General features: G+C 42.3%; 1 protein-coding gene across 25 annotated transcripts in view; it reads left to right on the top strand.

Annotated features, from left to right (window-relative positions):
- LOC139416728 (heparan sulfate proteoglycan 2) overlaps nucleotides 1-21,117 on the top strand; it is a 190,475-nt gene that overhangs the window by 73,081 nt on the left and 96,277 nt on the right. For 18 of the 25 annotated variants that reach the window (XM_071165745.1, XM_071165742.1, XM_071165752.1 and 15 more), the window contains exons 4-12: nucleotides 11,547-11,656; nucleotides 12,377-12,435; nucleotides 12,804-12,976; nucleotides 13,364-13,396; nucleotides 14,126-14,251; nucleotides 14,491-14,685; nucleotides 18,330-18,449; nucleotides 18,600-18,731; nucleotides 19,560-19,704. In XM_071165745.1, the coding sequence (XP_071021846.1) occupies nucleotides 11,547-11,656; nucleotides 12,377-12,435; nucleotides 12,804-12,976; nucleotides 13,364-13,396; nucleotides 14,126-14,251; nucleotides 14,491-14,685; nucleotides 18,330-18,449; nucleotides 18,600-18,731; nucleotides 19,560-19,704 (1,093 nt within the window). The remainder of the gene's footprint in view (nucleotides 1-11,546; nucleotides 11,657-12,376; nucleotides 12,436-12,803; nucleotides 12,977-13,363; nucleotides 13,397-14,125; nucleotides 14,252-14,490; nucleotides 14,686-18,329; nucleotides 18,450-18,599; nucleotides 18,732-19,559; nucleotides 19,705-21,117) is intronic. The other 7 variants (XM_071165756.1, XM_071165758.1, XM_071165753.1 and 4 more) reach the window with 2 other exon arrangements.

Raw genomic sequence — 21,117 nt, 5'->3', positions numbered from 1 at the left:
CAAGAAGGGCAGCAAAGCAGCCACTTCTCTCCAGGAAAAACCTCAGGGACAGACTGATATTCTCCAAAAGATACAGGGATTGGACTGCTGAGGACTGGGCTAAAGTCATTTTCTCTGATGAATCCCCTTTCCGATTGTTTGGGGCATCCGGAAAAAAAAGCTTGTCCGGAGAAGACAAGGTGAGCGCTACCATCAGTCCTGTGTCATGCCAACAGTAACACATCCTGAGACCATTCATGTGTGGGGTTGCTTCTCAGCCAAAGGAGTGGGCTCACTCACAATTTTGCCTAAGAACACAGCCATGAATAAAGAATGGTACCAACACATCCTCAGAGAGCAACTTCTCCCAACCATCCAGGAACAGTTTGGTGACGAACAATGCCTTTTCCAGAATGATGGAGCACCTTGTCATAAGGCAAAAGTGATAACTAAGTGGCTTGGGGAACAAAACATCAATATTGTGGGTCCATGGCCAGGAAACTCCCTAGACCTTAATCCCATTGACAGTTTGTGGTCAAAACTCAAGACGCGGGTGGATAAACAAAAACCCACAAACAAACTCCAAACTCCAAGCATTGATTATGCAAGAATGGGCTGGCCCAAAAGTTAATTGACAGCATGCCGGGGCAGATTGCAGAGGTCTTGAAAAAGAAGGGTCAACACTGCAAATATTGACTCTTTGCATCAACTTCATGTAATTGTCAATAAAAGCCTTTGACACTTATGAAATGCTTGTAATTATACTTCAGTATTCCATAGTAACATCTGACAAAAATATCTAAAGACACTGAAGCAGCAAACTTTGTGGAAATTAGTATTTGTGTCATTCTTAAAACCTTTGGCCACGACTGTAGATTTAGGCTACAGTGCTGTATAACTATATAGCACTTTTACATGTATCATCAGGCCTCGCTATGTCAAAGGAAGGTAGCATTGCAGACACACTGCTCCTATACTATATATATAGTGTACAACATTAGGCTCTGTCGTGTGTGTGTGCTTTGATATTCATTGAATGTATCTGTCATTTATCATGGGACTAGACGTTAAAGACAGTGGAATGTAACAGATATACTGATAGACTGCAACTAATATTCCATACATTTCATATGCATTAAGACACAAATCAGGATTATTCATCTCACATTGGTTCTCAAAGACTTGGTCTTGTGTCATACGAGGTATTTTAACTCTGTTCACACATTCCGATGGCCAATTTCCACAAAGCTCGTCCCTCTTCGCAATTCATTCAGTCTGAATATGGACTTTTTCTTAGTTGTGTACCTTTTTCTGTTGAGATACCTATTTAAAAAAAAAAAAATCTGTCCTTTCTAATCATCACTTTCTATTTTTCTCTTTCCCTTTCCCCTCACACTCCACCCACCAACCTCGACTAACTCTGTCCTTTTTCCTGCTTCATCTCAGTTGTTCTTGTTTCACCTTGACCCTTATCTTTGACCCATATCGTTGACCCTTATCTTCGATCCCACATCACTCCCATCTGCCCTCTACCCTCCACCCCCCACTCTACTCCCTTTAGCATAGCACCGGTGGTGGAACCTCCCTTTTCGGGGGACATTCTAAGCCCAGACCAGGCAGACTACAGTCCAATGCAATCTCTAATGCTCTCTGATCTCTATATCTACTGCTACTATTTTCCTTATTTTCCTATTTTCCTTATACTCTCTATTGAAATACCTTGCTCTGTTCAGCTATGCACTCTCATTTCCACATTCACTCTAGACACCATTCCTGGGACTCTTGGGATTGTGAAGTTTGAGTCCAGTCTGAAGGTTTTTCCATTTTAGGCAGGCTGTAATGTTTTCTGATGCCAGTGGAAAATGATGGGGTTATTCCATCATGTCATAGCTTTCCCTCCCTACCTATGACACTAGCACTAGCATTTCAGCTAAATACAACTGGGCCAAAATAGGTTTTCGTTTATTTCTTGATGGGTCTCCATTTGTCATTTCGCCCTGAAAATCATGTTACATATTTCACACTATAATTACTTTCAATATTCCCTTATTGCCTTGTTAGGGTTATAGTTTTAGTTCCAACACTAAGTATGACTGAACTGATACACGGATTGGTCCACCCGAATGAAATACACTGTACAGCTCCAAGATGGAGCTGACAGACATGGTCACCCTGTATATGTATTTGTATTTATTAGGTATCCCCATTGCCAAGGCACAAGCTTCCTTGGGTCCAAACACATTAAAGCACTTACATTACATATAAAACAAAATATAAAACAGTACATCATATAACATTATTACACCACTGCATACAGTATCTACAATACAAAATGTATGATACCACCATACAACAATATTACTATGTACGTATGTGTAGAGTGGGTGTGCTAGCGCTTGTGTGTGAATGCCTGTGTCTGTACCTTTGTGTGTGTCTCTTCACAGTCCCCGCTGTTCCTTAAGGTGTATTTTTACCTGTTTTTAAATCTGATTTTACTGCTTGCATCAGTTATCTGATGTGGAATAGAGTTTCATGTAGTCATGGCTCTATGTAGTAATGTGCGCCTCTCATATTCTGTTCTGGACTTGGGTATTGTAAAGAGACCTCTGACGGCATGTCTTGTTGGGTATGCATGGGTGTCCAAGCTGTGTGCTAGTAGTTTAAACAGACAGCTCGGTATATTCAGCACTTTTACATGTATCATCAGGCCTCGCTATGTCAAAGGAATGTAGCATTGCAGACACACTGCTCCTATACTATATATATATAGTGTACAACATTAGGCTCTGTCGTGTGTGTGTGCTTCTTACAAAAACAAGTAGTGATAAAGTCAATCTCTCTTCCACTTTGAGCCATGAGAGATTGACATGCATATCATTAATGTTAGCTCCCCGTGTACTTTTAAGGGCCAGCTGCCCTGTTCTGAGCCAATTGTAATTTTCCTAAGTCCCTCTTTGTGGCACCTGACCACACGACTGAACAGTAGTCCAGGTACGACAAAGCTATGGCCTGTAGGACCTGCCTTGTTAGTAATGTTGTTAACTTAGAACTACCCATCCCGGATCCGGGAGAATTATCATCAACTACACTAATTAGCATAGCGCAACGGTCAAAAAATATTACTAGAAAATATTCATATTCATGAAATCACAAGTGAAATATAGTGAAACACAGCTTAGCCTTTTGTTAATGACCCTGTCATCTCAGATTTTGAAATGATCCTTTACAGTCAAAGCAAGACAAGCGCTTGTGTAAGTTTATCGATAGACTAGCATAGCATTATGTCCAGCTAGCAGCAGGAAGCTTGGTCACGAAAATCAGAAAAGCAATCAAATTAAATCATTTACCTTTGATGAGCTTCGGATGTTTTCACTGACGAGACGCCCAGTTAGACAGCAAACGTTCCTTTTGTTCCATAAAGATTATTTTTATAGCCGAAATACCTCCGTTTCTTGTCCACGTTTTGTTGAGAAATCCACCGGAAATTGCGGTCACGACAACGGCGTAATATTGACAGAAACATGGCAAACGTTTTTTCTAATCAATCCTCAAGGTGTTTTTCAAATATCTATTCGATTATATATAAACCGGGACAATTGGCTTTTCAGTAGGAGCGAGAGGAACAATGGCCGCATTTGTCTATTACGCACAAATCACTTTGAGAGCCACCACCTGACCACTGACGCAATGTTGTCGTTTACGCTAATTTTTCAAAATAAAAGCCTGAAACTATGTCTAGTGGCTGTCGACACATTAGGGAAGCCATAGAAAAAGGAATCTGGTTGATATCCCTTTCAATGGTTAATAGGGATGCATAGGAACACAGGGGTTTCAAAATAAGAGTCACTTCCTGATTGGATTTTTCTCAGGCTTTCGCCTGCAATATCAGTTCTGTTATACTCACAGACAATATTTTTACAGTTTTGGAAACTTTAGCGTGTTTTCTATCCCAAGCTGTCAATTATATGCATATTCTAGCATCTGGTCTTGAGAAATAGCCCGTTTACTTTGGGAACGTTATTTTTCCAAAAATGAAAATAGTGCCCCCTAGTTTCAAGAGGGCTGCAATCCCGCTAACGGGAGCGATATGACAACTACCAGTGAAAATAGAGGGCGCCAAATTCAAACCACAGAAATCTCATAATTACAATTCCTAAAACACACATGTGTCTTATATCATTTTAAAGTTAATCTTGTTGTTAATCCCACCAAAGTGTCCGATTTCAAATATGCTTTTCAGCAAAAGCACTATAAACAATTATGTTAGGTCTCCACCAAACCACAACAAGCACAGCCATTTTCCAGCAAAATATAGCATTCACAAAAAGCAGAAATAGAGATAAAATTAATCACTAACCTTGAATTACATTGGCGTATTAGATTCACTAGTTCCAAAAACATCAACTGATTTTGCATAAACACATCGTTTCAACAGAAATACTCATCATAAATGTAGATGATAATACAAGTTATACACATGGAATTATAGATATACCTCTCCTTAATGCAACCGCTGTGTCAGATTTCAAAAAAAGTTTACGGAAAAATCAACCCATGCAATAATCTGAGGAGCTCAGAATAGTAGCCAAATTAGCAGCCATGTTGGAGTCAACAGAAACCAGAAAATACATGATAAATGTTTCCTTACCTTTGATGAACTAAATGTCCGTTATTTAGCTACTTTGGTTAGCGCGTTTGGTAAACAATTCCAAAGTCACAAAGCGCGTCCACTATAATGTTACGAAATGTCCAAAATTTCCGTAACAGTCAGTAGAAACATGTCAAACGATGTACTGAATCAATCTTTAGAATGTTGTTTACATATATCTTGAATAACATTCCAACCGGAGAATTAGAATGACTTCAGATGACCAGTGGAATGCAGGTCCTTCCCTTGTGAACGCGCATGGTGAAAGTATGGTCAACTCGTGGCAGTGGTGACTATTTCCTGTCTCATTCGACCCCCCTTCACATTAGAGTCATCAGACAAAGTTCTATTGACCGTTGACATCTAGTGAAAGGCGTAGGAAGTGAAAACTCATCCATATCTCGCTGTAATATCAATGAGAGCTTGGTTGAAAATCTGCAACCCCCAGAAAAAATACAAACAGGAAGTGGAATTTCTCAGGTTTTTGCCTGCAATATGAGTTCTGTTATACTCACAGACATAATTCAAACAGTTTTAGAAACTTCTGTGTTTTCTATCCAATACTACTAATAATATGCATGTATTAGCAACTGAGACTGAGAAGCAGGCCGTTTACAATGGGCACCTTTTCATCCAAGCTACTCAATACTTCCCCTGCAGCCATAAAAAGTTAAGAAGGCAAGGCAACACTTTATTATGGACAGACTTCTCTCCATCTTAGCTACTGTTTTATCAATATGTTTTGACCATGACCGTTTGCAATCTAGGGTTACTCCTAGCAGTTTAGTCACCTCAACTTGCTCAATTTCTACATTATTCATTACAAGATTTAGTTGAGGTTATGGGTTTAGTGAATGATTTGTCCCAAATACAATGCTTTTGCCACCCATTCTGAAACTAACTGCAGCTCTTTGTTAAGTGTTGCAGTAATTTTAATCGCTGTAGTAGCTGACGTGTATAGTGTTGAATCACCTGCACTTTACTCAAAGCCAGCGTTATGTCGTTAGTAAATATTGAAAAAGTAAGGGGCCTAGACAGCTGCCCTGAGGAATTCCTAATTTTACCTGGATTATGTTGGAGAGGCTTCCATTAAAGAACACCCTCTTTGTTCTGTTAGACAAGTAACTCTTTATCCACAATATACTGTAGCAGGGGGTTTAAAGCTATAACATATACGTTTTTTCTAGCAGCAGACAATGATCAATACGGTCAAAAGCTGCACTGAAGTCCAACAAAACAGCCCCCACAATATTTGTATCATCAATTTCTCATCAAGTGCTTAGCTTGTTGAATGTCCTTCCCTATAAGTATACTGAAAGTCTGTTGTCAATTTTTTTACTGTAAAATAACATTGTATCTGGTCAAACACAATTTTTTCCAAAAGTTTACTAAGGATTGGTAACAGGCTGATTGGTCGGCTTTTTGGGCCAGTAAAGGGAGCTCTACTATTCTTGGGTAGTGGAATGACTTTTGCTTCCCTCCAGGCCTGAGGGCACACACTTTCTAGTAGTATTAAATTGAAGCCCTGTACCTAGCTCCTAGCCAACATATTTGCTCAGAACGTTTCTTGCATTATTACCTACAGCTGGAAAGCCAGACTCTGACATTGCTCATTCTAATATTTCTACATTTCTTGATTCCTCTCTTTACATTTTGGGGATTTGGATGTATTGTTTTGTATTGTTAGGTATTACTGCAGTGTTGGAGCTAGGAACATAAGCATTTCTCTACATCCGCAATAACATCTGAAAAATATGTGTATGCGACCAACATTTTTTTATTTGAATGATGCAAATCAAATCACGTGCGCCAAATACAACAAGCCCTAACCAACAGTGCAATTTTTAAGTAAAAAATAGGTATTAAGTAAACAATAGATAAGTAAAGAAAATAAAAACATGACAAAAGATAGTGAAAATAACATTAGTGAGGCTATATGTAGGTGGTACCAGTACAGAGTAAATGTGCAGGGGCACCGGTTAGTCGGGCTAATTGAGGTAATATGTACATGTAGGTATAGTTAAAGTGACTATGCATAGATGATAAACAGAAAGTAGCAGGGAGTACAGGAGGGGACTGAGCACACACCCCTGATGGGCCCCAGTGTTGAGGATCAGCATGGCATATGTGTTGCTCCCTACCCTCACCACCTGGGGACGGCCCATCAGGAAGTCCAGGATCCAGTTGCAGAGGGAGGTGTTTAGTTCCAGGATCCTAAGCTTAGTGATGAGCTTTCAGGGCACTATGGTGTTGAACGCTGAGCTGTAGTCAATGAATAGCATTCTCACGTAGGTGTTCCTTTTGTCCAGGTGGGAAAGGGCAGTGTGGAGTGCAATAGAGATTGCATCATCTGTGGATCTGTTTGAGCGGTATGCAAATTGGAGTGGGTCTAGGGTTTCTGGGATAATGGTGTTAGTGTGGGCCATTACCTGCCTTTCAAAGCACTTCATGGATTCGGACGTGAGTGCTATGTCCGTAGTCAGGTGACCTTAGCGCTCTTGGGCAAAGGGACTATTGTGGTCTGCTTGAAGCATGTTGGTATTACAGACTCAATCAGGGACATATTGAAAATGTCAGTGAAGACACCTGCTAGTTGGTCAGCACATGCCCGGAGCACACGTCCTGGTAATCCGTCTGGCCCAGCGGCCTTGTGAATGTTGACCTGTTTAAAGGTCTAACTCACATCGGCTATGGAGAGCGTGATCACACAGTCGTCTGGAACAGCTGATGCTCTCATGCATGCCTCAGTGTTGCTTGCGTCAAAGTGACCACAGGAGTGATTTAGCTCGTCTGGTAGGCTCGTGTCACTGGGCAGCTCGCGGCTGTGCTTCCCTTTGCTTCCCGTAATAGTTTGCAGGCCCAGCTAACTCAGTGCGGTCTTTGTGGTGGTAAATAAAGAGCCACAATGTTTTTTTGTTGAAAACTCTCTTGGCAAATAGTGTGGTCTACAGCTTATCATGAGATACTCTACTTCAGGTGGGCAAAATCTAGAGACTTCCTTAGACTTCATGCACCAGCTGTTGTTTACAAATATACACAGACCGCCCCCTGTGCTGTTGTATCTAGACGGTGCAGCATATATCCCACTAGCTGAATGTTTTCCATGTTGTCATTCAGCCACAATTCGGTGAAACAAGATATTACGGTTTTTGATGTCCCGTTGGTAGGATATTCGTGATCGTACCTCGTCTAATTTATTGTCCAATGATTGTACGTTGGCAAGTAATATTGATAGAAAGGGAGGAATTCCCACTCGCCGTCGGCGGATCCCTACGAGGCTCCCCGCCCTGTGTCCTCTATACCTGCATCTCTTTCTCTTGCCAATGACAGGGATTTTGGCCTTGTCGGGTGTCTGAAGTACATCCTGTGCGTCCTGCTTGTTGAAGAAAAAAATCTTTGCCTAATCCGAGATGAGTGATCGTTGACCTGATATCGAGAAGCTCTTTTTTAGCTTTCTTCTGGTGCCATCTTACTTTGTGAAAGGACCATTCCTGCCAGTAGGTTCTATATCAGTATAGTGGACTGACAAGTCCAACAGACAATATTAGTTAACTGTTCTGCCATTTCCCTGAAGTGTTTTTTGACATTCACACTGTGTTTTGTGGAGAGAGCACAAAAAAGGCTCCAGTAATATTGGGCCAGGAGTCATTCAAGTCATTCCCATGAGTTCCTGAGTTTGACGCAGTCTATTCTGTAGAACAGGGCTGTTTGGCTGACCACCAGCAGTAGGGTTAAGTAGCAGAGGTTCCTCTCTAAAAGCCAAAGCTGACAAAGAGTCCCTCTTTCCCACACAGCGCCACACCACCCCACATTGGCCTTCCTAGACCCCTTGGAGAGAGAGAGACAAGAGAAATAGAGGGTCAAATATCATCTGGTCCCTGGTGGGATGTGTAATACGACTTGGGCCTTGTTCTTGTGGTCTTGCTCACTCTGTCTTTCTCTCTTTCTCTCTTTTTCGCCCTCTCTTCCTCCCTCCCCCTCTCTCTTCCCCTCTCTCCCATTCTCTCTCTTTCTCTCTGCCCCTCTTTCTCTCTCTCCCCCTCTCTCCCTCTCCCCTGCCATAGGCGCTGGTGCTGGTGGGGAGGGAGGAAAGAAGTGGGGTTGAAGGTCGGGCTGAAAGCGGTTGGGCTTTAAAGGCCAGGCTGGGCGCACGGCTCAATCAGCTCTTTGTCTCCTGCTACAGGCCTCTGTGTGTTCAGAGGGGGCCCGGTCCGCCTTACAAAGCCATCACAGTTCTACTGAACAGCTTTAATAGCTAAATACGTTTGTGAATTAAGAGTTTGGAATGCTATTTTTCCAGGCTCCTTTTTTTCTTCTCCCCCGCGCTCACTCTCAGCAGGCGATTTCTTCATCCTTGGTGGTGCTTGACGGGGGATTTCCCCCGATGGAAAAAGTGAGTGGCGATCAGCAGAATGCTCCTCGGAGAGAGAAGAGAGAGGGAGGGAGAGAGAGAGAGAGAGAGAGAGAGAGAGAGAGAGAGAGAGAGAGGGATGCAGAGAGAGGAAGAGAGAGCCCTTCGTTAGCGTTAAGGGCACAGCCCTACACTGTAACCAAAGAATCATGGGTACTGAGTGCGCTCGCCAGGCCGTAACGTGTCGTCAGAGCGGCAAGCTCAGAGGAGACAGGTCTAATGTCTGTTACTGTGTGTGTGTGTCTGTTCGCTGCAGGGCCAAGCGAGTGCACAGTGAAGTAATTAGATTAGCGACGGGTAAAATGAAGCTTTTTAATCAGCCATTTTGATGTTGCATGTCTTCTGGTACTGTTTTCAAACTGTACAATATCCTTTAGCCCGCTGATTGACTTTGTGGAACAGCCAACACAGTCGACCATGTCCATGTCACACTGCTGACGCCTGCGCTTCTACACTACATACAGTAGTCAGCCCATTGTGTGGGTTTTTATACCAAATCTTTTCAGTTCCCTCTTCAACAAATAAAGGCCTTTCCTCACAAGAAGTGGAAGGCGTCTTGGAGGAACCAGGCCAGCTTGTGCCAATGTTCTATTGTAATTCGAAGGCAGCTTCTCACCACTAGACATAATGACACAGCTGCCTTCCAGCCAGCCTGTCCTGTCACTGGCACAATCACTATCAGAACCCCAGGGCCTCAACACAATGGATGTATGGGGCAGCCTCTGTGTGTGCATGTGCGTGTGCGTACACGTGTGTGTGTGTGCGTGCGTATGTGTGCACAAGCGTGCGTGTGGCACTCTTAATCCAACTTTTAATCAAACAGCAGGGTTCCTAAAGCGTAATGAATGCACGCTGTCATTGTCAACAGCAACACGTTGTCTAGCAATATGTAATTAGTGATTCCACAGAGAGAAAGGGAGAGGATGCATGTCCGTGTGTTTGGTTGAGGCCCCAGCTCACGGTATGCCCACATAAAACATGACTCGTCAATATAACCATGGCAAGTAGCAACTGACTGTAAGAAAGAACACAAATATTGACTTCCTTCCCCCAACCCGTACCATACCAGATCGAGGCCAAGCAGAACAAAAGCTGGCAGACCCAGGCCAGCTCAACACGGTTGGCAGGGGAGTGAGAATAGGTGCACCATGAGGGGGGGTCTGCCTGGGCTATTTAAAGGATGTGTATTTGTGAGTCGTATGAGAGACGATGTCTTAGAACGGAAATAGAAATGCAATAAAAATAGACCCTATTATAGATCATGTAATAATAATAAGACAAAAAGGATACAAAGTTGCAAAATGGTTAACCTTCCTTAGGCTTTGCAGACAGCAGTGACAGTAGCCTACAGTATGTCTACAGAAACATGACATTTTTAAAGCTGCATAAATCGACCGTAGAACACCACTATGGATAGTACAGCCTCTATATTATGACCAGCATGCCCTACTTAACTCATAGAGCCAGGTCAGGTTATCTTCGCTAACTCTGTTCTCCATAGGCAGTAGAGCCCATGCTCCAGCCTCTCTGTCCCATCTGGTGTGCTTGACTTTGTGAAGGGAAAGGGAATGTTGAGGCCCACCTCCAGAATCACTCACTTGAGCATTTTTCACTGCAGCCGTTGGCATAGTAATTCTACTGCCTGGGTTAGGGCTGGGACGGGGCTAGGGCAGGGCTGGGGCGGGGCTAGGGCAGGGCGGGGCTAGGGGCTCCCCTCTTTTTCAGTGTCTAACTCAAACTGTGATGTCACCTTTTCACTGTGAATAAAAGTGTAGCTAGCAAGGCAGTGAGTGACCCACCTTGGCTGACAGTGTAATTCTACTTGTGTGAGATCGTCCACACTTATGGCTATGTGTGTGTATTTGTGTGACGAGTGTTACCATCTGTCTGACGTGCACATGTGTGTTATAGACAGAAGGTGTGTTTGTGTGTGTATCAGTGGAGGCTGCTGAGGGGAGGATGGCTCATAATAATGGCTGGAATGGAGCGTGGAATGGCATCAAACATGGAAACCATGTGTTTGATGTATTTGCTACCATTCCACAGATTCCGCTCCAGCCATTACCACTAGCCCGTCCTCCCCAATTAAGGTGCCACCAACCTCCTGTGGTGTGTATATGTGTGGGAGTACGGTATGTGCGCATGTGTACGTCTAACTTGTTCCTGTTGTTCAAGCGTCCTCTATAAGTGGTACAGTTGTCAGTTTTAGTACAGACCACAATTGAGATATGGAAATAGACCCCATCATTTGTACATGGCTCTGAATTTAACCACAGTTATGTTTGGTGAATTTCTTTCTCCAAACATTGAACCAAAGGCCTCCCTGAGGGACATTTGTCCCAAACATTATTCAAGTTTGATTCTCATTTCATTTTGAATAAGGCAACACCACCAAAGGTCCCATGTAAATGTCGCTTTGTGTACATTATGTTGCTGAAAAATGAGTATAAATGTTCATGCTGTGGTTCCTGTGTGTCTAACTAACCATTGTCTCTCTCTGTGTTCCAGCGTACTACAGAGCTCTGGTAAACTTCACAGACTCCATTGTGTACAGGCCTGACATGGAGGACATCTCCTCACTGTCTTTCCAGGAGATCTCTGACGCGGTGGTGGACACGGTAGGTCTATTCCAGAACCATATATACTATATACCACGGGTATTCAAATCTAACTCTGTGCGGTCCGGACTATTGCTGCTTTTCTGTTCTAGCTGATCATTAATTGCACCCACCTGTTGTCCCAGGTCTAAATCTGTCCCTGTTTATAGGGGAAGAATTAACAACAAAAGCAGTGGAACTGGCTTTGAGGCCCAGATTAGAATTTGAGGACTGTATGCGGTAGGCTTATTCCAGAACATACTGTATACTGTGTACTTTAAGCGGTACGCCTAACCCTCCCTCCCCACAAGGGCTGTAAACTTTACACAGGCCAGGGCAGGATTCTCACACCTTGCATTCCACTGCCACGTCATGTCTGCCACACAACGTTATTGATTGCGGATCAGGCCATATACTGTAGATAATTTGAGTCAATATACTCATGTATAGCCTGTCTTTTTACTGTTGTTTTTATTTCTTTACTTACCTATTGTTCACCTAATACCTTTTTTGCACTATTGGTTAGAGCCTGTAAGTAAGCATTTCACTGTAAGGTCTACTACACCTGTTATATTCGGCACACGCGACAAATAAACTTAGATTTGATTTGTATCGTATACTACTCTACATCATATGTTAGAGCACTTGTTAGGAAAGTTGTTCTATTTGTTAAAACATGTTGCCAAAAATGCATCTCTGCTGGTTTGTACCCATCTAAGTATATTTTTTCTCCTTCTACAGTTGGAGTCGGAGTACAACAAGATCCCAGGCATCCAGACTGTCAATGTGGTCCTCATCAAGTGAGATGACTGCTCATCTTCAGCTACTGTTGATGAAACCCCACCAGTCTTACTTTTACTTACTTGACCTATTTTAGCCTGGGTGTAACAAAGGTGGTTTAATGAACCATTCTCACATGATGAGTAACCTTGTCTGAGATCTGAAGACTGCTCCCAGAGCTAATGCTAATGCTTAGGCTTCAGCTTATACTCATCTGGTTGGTCCACCAAACACTGTTGTAAGCTGAGTGTAACTAATCAATGTTCTTACATTAGATAAAAGGATGATATGCCCCAACCCACGTTTATCTAAACCTGGAGCACTGTACCGTTATCGTCACCGCGTCCCTCTCTAAAAAAACATCTGTTCTGTCCTGGCCTGTGTGTAGGAAGATGCTGAGGCAGGATGGGGTGGATGTGTTTGTAGAGCTTGACGTGGGCTCTGACTACAACAACAATGACAATCAGATCCGCAACGTGCTCTATGGAGTGGTGAAGGAGGGAACCATCGCCTCCTACATTACCTCTGTCCAGGGCTTCCAGTTCAGACGCCTGGGAGAAGGTAAGGACCACAGGGGATAATATATACTCCGCAATGTAAGTACTTTCCAGGATGCTGACATGGCCAAATATACAGCATCCAGATTAGGAAGATGTCTAAATTACGGCATCCATTTTAGGAAGTCGTAAGTGAACAAATAGGTCTGATCTCATAGATATGGTAGTCTTTATTTATCATATCTTATTACAATCTTTCAATGAAGCTAGACTAGCCAGCCCAAGGCATCATGCTAGGAAAGGCGATTTTTTGTGTTCACTTTTTCCCCTCTATATGTCTCCGCTTCAATCATACCTATTTCTGTCAATAAACCTATCAAATATGGAAAGAAAGAAAAGGAGGGCTAGGTAATCATAGGTAGTGTCCTTAACTTGTCTCTCTGGTTTCTAGCTCTGCCCCCTGTGAACCCCATGGCTGTGCCAGGTTTGTACTGTACCATGCCGACCTGGGTTCAATGCTATTGGAAATCATTTCAAATACTTTAGCTGGGTTTGACTGAGCTTGCCTGGCGCAATGGAGTCAATAGAATAGTAGCAAAATAGTATTTTAACCCAGGTCTGGACCAATGCCTGCTGCACGGAGACTGCTAGAGCTGCTGTAGAAGTGACATGACTGTTCTGTAGTGTGTGTAGAATGCAGAATGCAGCTATTTGTGGATGGTGATGATGAACAGGATGCCAATTAGGTCGTTGAGAATCTGTTAAGAGTTCATGCAGGAATGTTATGCATGTGTGCACCTGAAGCAGAGGTCTGACAACGTTTTGGTTTTGCACTGCCCAAGAGAACTGCATGGCATGAGTTACGATACAGATATTTCTATTTGCAAAGGAAAAAAAGTCTTCAGAGTTTCTTCAGAAGGATCTCCATTACATTATTGGCCATGTCCCACCTCCGGTACGGTAGCTGTTAAACTGTTAGCCCAAGGCCCCAGAATGACCCGCAGTGACCCAGGATGGTCATTGGAGGCTGGTGAAAGGAGGATGGCTCATAGTAATAACTGGAATGGAATTATGGAATTCCATTTTGATACCATTCCATTTATTCCATTCCAGCCATGACAATGAGCCCATCCTTCAATTTAAAGTGACACCAGCCTCCACCGAGGAAGGTTGTGTTGTGCATGTCTGACCTTTGAACCCACCCGTCTCTCAGTGGTCCCAGACCTTCGGCCGTGCATGAAGGATGAGCACACGTGTCGTGATGGGGGGTGCATCCCTCTGGAGTACCTGTGTGACAACAGACCTGATTGCAATGACATGAGTGATGAGCTGGATTGTGGTGAGTTGCATGGTATGGAATGGATCTGGATCTGTGCTGTGACTAGATGGTTGACTCAAGCATTTAATTGAACATGTCTTTGTAACCTAACGAGAGAGTCAACTCAAATGTTCACTTAAGTTGAATTTTCACTTAGTCTTCTATTGGCATCAATGCATGACAAAGTGACAATGTAAGTTAGGTGGAAGTTAGGATTCGCCTCTGGATCATCGGTCTTTAACAGATCTGTTGGTTTTCAGATAAGATCCGTCCTGTTGCAGTTACCCCCACTCCTCCCACCACCATCCCCATCAAGAAACCCCCACGCCCCCCTGGTCCCCCAGGGCCCTGCAAAGTGGACCAGGCCACCTGTCAGAATGGGGAGTGTGTCCCCAGAGACTACCTCTGTGACGGAGAGAGAGACTGCTCTGATGGCAGCGATGAGTTCAGATGCGGTAAGCACTTATTGGCAACCACTAATACTTCAAAGGACATACACGCAGGCACGCGTGTATATACACACACCAGTGTTTCTGTTAGCCGGTAATAGACGGCTTTTGTCCGATAAAACAAATGAAAAGACAATAAATAAAATTGCCGCCGGTCAATTGTCTAGGAGAAGAAAAAAAATCACATTGCAAAATAATGCATTTTAGCCTATTCATTGATTGAAATAGCTGTCTATTTAGCATGAGAGATGCTGCTACAGCTCATCAAACAGCTGTTTGTTGCTGCTGGAGTGAAACATGTGCTTTAATAAGCTCAATCATTGCACAACAATTCTAAAGGCAATCACGTGTAAAAAAAAAAAAAAAAAAAAAACATGGTCACAATTTAAAAGAGCTAGGCCTACTTTTTATTTTTCTCAACTGGTAAATTGAAGGCATCCAGACAGGCTTCAGCGTGTCACACACCACTTTACATTGAGCTGGAGACAGTATGCATTTTGAAAACATCAACTCAATTGTTTGAAACCTGAACGTTTTACTACATATTTGGAGGCATGTCTTACCTAGCCTAGCCTAAATCTAACCAAACCTGTAGACAATTATTTCATAAAGACTTCCATATGCCTTTGAAACAAGTAGCCTTTTATAAAGACTTCAATATGCCATTGAAACAACTAGGCTTTTATAAAGACTTCAATATGCCATTGAAACAAGTAGGCTTTTATAAAGACTTCAATATGCCATTGAAACAAGTAGGCTTTTTCTCTCATATTCTATTGGTTTTCAAATCAACTATCTTTCATTGTCCAGAAGCCAAAATGAACAATCCTAGTCATATTAACAACCCATGCTGGTTGTTGCATCTTTAGATTTCCTTCTTTCTACTTTTCAAATCGATATTTTCATCTCTGTCATATGAAACCCCTCACAATGGTGTTGTCCGCTAAATGCATTATGGAACGAACATTCACGCTTAGCCTACTGTCTTGTGCGCATTGCTGAGCTGGTAATGGGAAGAAATAATCGTTTATCAACATTTCAAACTTCTGATCGGTTGCATGAGCCTCATTGTTTAAAAAAAAAATTGGGGATGTAGTCTAGGCCTACTGGTTGTATGAATTTGGGATCTATTTCTTTCTCGCAAAGAACGACAAGCTGACCAATAGAATAGGTCAACTTTTCTACCATGGGGGTTAGTATAGCATAGGCTAGTGATTTTGCTGTTCGTTACTAGTCTTGTTGGCTGAGGATAAGTAAATGCTGACAGTTATTCTAACATAGGCGGCGCCTGGGTTTCAAGTTTGGGGAAGCAAATTTTCACCATAAAAATGCACCTTTATGATAAAGCATTCCATGCATCCTGGCATTTGCAGGCTTACGTAATAGAGGTCGACCGATTAATCGGAATGGCGTATTTATTTCAAGTTTTCATAACAATCAGAAATCGGTATTTTTGGACACCGATTTGGCCGTATTTTTTTTAAATTTAATCTTTATTTTACTAGACAAGTCAGTTAAGAACACATTCTTATTTTCAATGACGGCCTAGGAACGGTAGGTTAACTGCCTCGTTCAGGGGCAGAAAGACAGATTTTCACCCTGTCAGCTTGGGGGATCCAATCTTGCAACTTTACAGTTAACTAGTCCAACGCTATAACCACCTGCCTCTCGTTGCACTCCACAAGGAGACTGCCTGTTACGTGAATGCAGTAAGAAGCCAAGGTAAGTTGCTAGCTAGCATTAAACTTATCTTATAAAAAATATTCAATCAATCATAATCACTAGTTAACTACACATGGTTGATGATATTACTAGTTTATCTACCGTGTCCTGCATTGCAAATAATCTGACTGAGCATACAAGTATCTGACTGAGCGGTGGTAGGCAGCAGCAGGCTCGTAAGCATTCATTCAAACAGCACTTTCGTGCGTTTTACCAGCAGCTCTTCGTTGTGCGTCAAGCATTGCGCTGTTTATGACTTCAAGCCTATCAACTCCCGAGATGAGGTTGGTGTAACCGAAGTGAAATTGCTAGCTAGTTAACGGTGTGCGCGCTAATAGCGTTTCAAACGTCACTCGCTCTGAGACTTGGAGTGGTTGTTCCCCTTGATCTGCATGGGTAACGCTGCTTCGAGGGTGGCTGTTGTCGATGTGTTCCTGGTTCGAGCCCAGGGAGGAGCGAGGAGAGGGACGGAAGCTATACTGTTACACTGGCAATACTAAAGTGCCTGTAAGAACATCCAATAGTCAAAGGTTAATGAAATACAAATGGTATAGAGAGAAATAGTCCTATAATTCCTATAATAACTACAACCTAAAACTTCTTACCTGGGAATATTGAAGTCTCATGTTAAAAGAAACCACCAGCTTTCATATGTTCTCATGTTCTGAGCAAGGAACTTAAACATTAGCTTTCTTACATGGCACATACTGCACTTTTACTTTCTTCTCCAACACTTTGTTTTTGCATTGTTTAAACCAAATTGAACATGTTTCATTATTTATTTGAGGCTAAATTGATTTTATTGATGTATTATATTAAGTTAAAATAAGTATTCACACTGTTGAATGGAGTGCGTAGTGGCGTAGAGCAGGCAGGCTGTATCACAGAAAAATATTGGCCTTTTATAAACACATTTCATGTAATTCTACTCCGTTTTATATGACTGGAGACATTAGCATATATTTTTTTAATACGACATAAATGACAAGGTAGCCTACTCTGGGCCTACGAAAAGGGGAAACACAAATACAACATGACGTCCGTCTAACCTGCAGGAGGAGATGATTGTCCAAAAACAAACAAATGTGGCACTGACCCAATGATAAAGACAGTGAATATGCACACTAACCATCACCGGGGATATGGCCAATGTTATTTTGATAGTTAAAAGTCAGATTGGAGACTTTTCATTGTCTTCTATTTACAGCAATGACCATTTCGCTTTCCAAACAGATTTTCCGTGATTGTATTTGTAAATATTGCCATATACGTGACTGGATCTCTCTGCTTTTCACTGACAGTCACAACTCAACAATCATCTTTTGGTATTTGCAGCACGCTCTGCCCAAATTGTGGGCCCTTCCGACTGTAGGCTGTGTGATTTACACTAATTATTCTTTGTCACCTTGCTTTCTGGTGTAGTAGCCTACAGTATTTTGAATTATTTTATGTATTTATGTATGGACAGGAGTAAGCTATTTAGGCTATATAATTTTGGCAATTCAGTTTACTTTAGGGAAAGCTTCCCCTATATGGACGCGCTGCATTTGTATTCTAACATCTTCAAATTTCTCAGCAGAATTCGGAAAGAATGACGCATGCCGTTGCATCGGAGTTGCATGTTCTGTTAAGATAAACCATAAACTAAATGTGATTTACCATAAAATGTACAATTTCTGGCATTCTAAGCACAGTGGGTGGATGCCCTAATCAGGTTGCGCAACCAATGCATAGGGATCTGGTACATTTCATAAATGTCCGGTAAATTAAAATGAAAGGCGCCACATTTCCTAACAGAAACCCAGATATACACACATACACACAATCACGATCAGACACAACGTTTTGCATCTGCTTAATGCAAACACACCTGATCAAGGTGTCTGATTGAAGTACTCCACTGATCCTGGCTCTATGTCTGTCTCCAGGCACTCCCTCTCCCTGTGAACCAAATGAGTTCAAATGTAAGAACGGCCGCTGTGCTCTCAAGCTGTGGCGCTGCGATGGAGACAACGACTGCGAGGACAACTCAGACGAGACAGACTGCCGTAAGTCAGCACTCCTGTTGGTTGGTCTGAAGCAAAACGAGTTCATTTCAGAATGATTCACATCTTTTTCAAACTCCTTTTGAACTCTGTGGAAACAAATGCTAAAATGATTAATGACAAAGTGATTTTCCATCTCTTCTGGTTCTCCAGCCACCAGAGGTCCAGGTGACACGTGTGCCCCAGAGCAGTTTGTGTGCCTCAGTGACCGCACCTGCATCCCATCCAGCTATCAGTGTGATGAAGAGCCAGACTGTCCAGACCGCTCTGATGAGTATGGCTGCAGTAAGTCCCAGACCTTATCTGTCTGTGTCTCTGTTCACTCTCTCTCTCTCTCTCTCTCTCTCTCTCTCTCTCTCTCTCTCTCTCTCTCTCTCTCTCTCTCTCTGTCTCTTTATCTCTCTATTTCTCTCTCTCTCTCTCTCTCTCTCTCTCTCTCTCTCTCTCTCTCTCTCTCTCTCTCTCTCTCTCTCTCTCTCTGTCTCTTTATCTCTCTATTTCTCTCTCTCTCTCTCTCTCTCTCTCTCGCTCTCTCTCTCTATCTTGGTCTCTGTCGCTTTATTTCTCTCTTTCTCTCTCTCACTCTTTATCACTCTCTCTCTTTTTCTCTTTCTTTCTCTCTTTATCTCTCTCTCTTTCTCTCTTTATCTCTCTCTCTCACACATCATGTATAGTATGCCTCTCTTTCTCTCTCTCACCCATACACTATTCTCACTCTTTCTTTCTCTACCTCCTCTCTCTCGTGTTCTCTCTCTCTCAAAACCCCATCTGACCCCCAACTTCCCCTCTTTCTGTGTAAGCCTCTGTGTGTCTGTCTTGTATAGTCATCCTTTGTACCATAACCAGTGCAGTGACTCAGGTTCCATTCACACTGTGGTGACTGGAGCTTTTGGGATGTGCATCCATGGAAAATAGTTTATTTTTCTGACTTTCCATAATTTTTGTTTCTCACTAAAGAGACTGAGTAGCCAAATAAACCACGGCCCTTTTACATTGAGGTTGGGTAGTTGGGATTTGTTGTTGAATGTGTGTGTGCCATCATGCATCCCACAGTGCCTGCATACTTGGCTTTATAGATGCTCATCTTTGTTTTCTCCTAACTTTGCCTTTAAGCTCCTCCAACGGTGACCAGTCCCCCAGAGGAGTCCATTCAGGCAGTGCGGGGGGAGACGGTGACCTTTAACTGTGTGGCGGTGGGTGTTCCTACCCCCATCATCACCTGGAGGCTCAACTGGGGCCATATCCCTGTCAGTGGCAGGTGAGTTGGTACAGTCCTCCTCCTTCTCTGGTTCAGCCCATAACACCTCTTATCATAAACTTAGTGAGGCATTTAAGCCAATGGCCCCAGCCTGAATACATGGAATGTTAAGTTGCATTTGAAAATGTCTCTGTGTGTGTGTTGGCAAACATTCGATAAGTTGATATGCATCAAATAAACATTTAATGTGGAGTGCTGAACCCATCTGTTGCATGATACATGTGACTTCTCTTCAAACTCTGTCTGTCTGGTGCCATTATGGACAAGATTGTTGAACTTTGCAGTGATAGCTCTGGAAAGAAATGCTAGGTTTAATTTAGGGAATTGTGTAAAATTAGTCTTCCGTATAATTGATTGGAAACAGACCGTGAAGATTTTGAAATGAGTGAGGATTTGTCCGCTATCCAATCTTGTCAGCCCACAAAATGCAGCATTTCATTCATTGCTGTTTAAGCTCAGTCATATATCCGATCTACAGGCCAGTCATCTGTCATTAATTATTGAGTTATTCAATTATTGCTTTGTGGCTTTGCGTTAATGATCTCTAAGTGGAAAATGATTTTCGCAATGTGCAATAACAGATAACTCAGTTTACTGTGCATTCATTGATTGGCTGTTTGTGTTATACAGTAAAGTTATATATAATCCGTCAAAATAATATTCCTATCAGAGAGTTAAAGCTGCAATATGTCACTTTTTGATGTCGGCCCGACCAAATTCACATAGAAATGTGTGTTATAGATCTGTCATTGCAAGCAAGTCTGAGACGCGGTAGCTCTGTTCTATTTGCGCTATATTGATGCTTCCCGTTCTGAAGTTTTGTTTTACTTTTGGTTTTGTACACCAGCTTCAAACAGCTGAAAATACTATCTTTTTGGAAAATATATTTCACAGTGGTTTAGATGGTACAATGATTCTCTACACTATACTTGCTTGTTTTGTTACATAAACTGAAATTAGGTGGATTATTAGAGTTTTAGAAAGCAGGAAATGGTGGAGCGATTTCTGCATAGTGCATGTTTAACTATTTCAATCACTATTAAAACATACCATACTGAAAGCTTAAAGTTGAGGAGAGTATGGCGGTTCATATAGCAATGTGTCTGTTCAGAAAATATATTTAGAGTCAGAATATTCTTTGTCCTCTGCAGCAACAGGAAATGTGAATTTGTAACGGTAAATGAGTGAATAGGTGTGGAGTCAGGCGCAGAGAGCAAAGGATACGGGAAAAACACGCTTTAATGTCCAGAAAATCACACGAACAAAAATCAGGCGAACAACACGTGAAGAAAATAAAGGACAGCGAAAAAACCCGAAAATGCAAAAACACAAACCACTCTAACAAATACAGATGAACAAGCCCGCACAAACAGAAGCGGGCTGAACTAACTTAAATAACCCCACCCTAACAAC

Source organism: Oncorhynchus clarkii, chromosome 9, assembly GCF_045791955.1.
Source record: "Oncorhynchus clarkii lewisi isolate Uvic-CL-2024 chromosome 9, UVic_Ocla_1.0, whole genome shotgun sequence".
Lineage (NCBI taxonomy): Eukaryota > Metazoa > Chordata > Actinopteri > Salmoniformes > Salmonidae > Oncorhynchus > Oncorhynchus clarkii.
The sequence above is the reverse complement of the archived record's forward strand: the minus strand, read 5'-3'. Positions and strand labels throughout refer to the sequence as shown.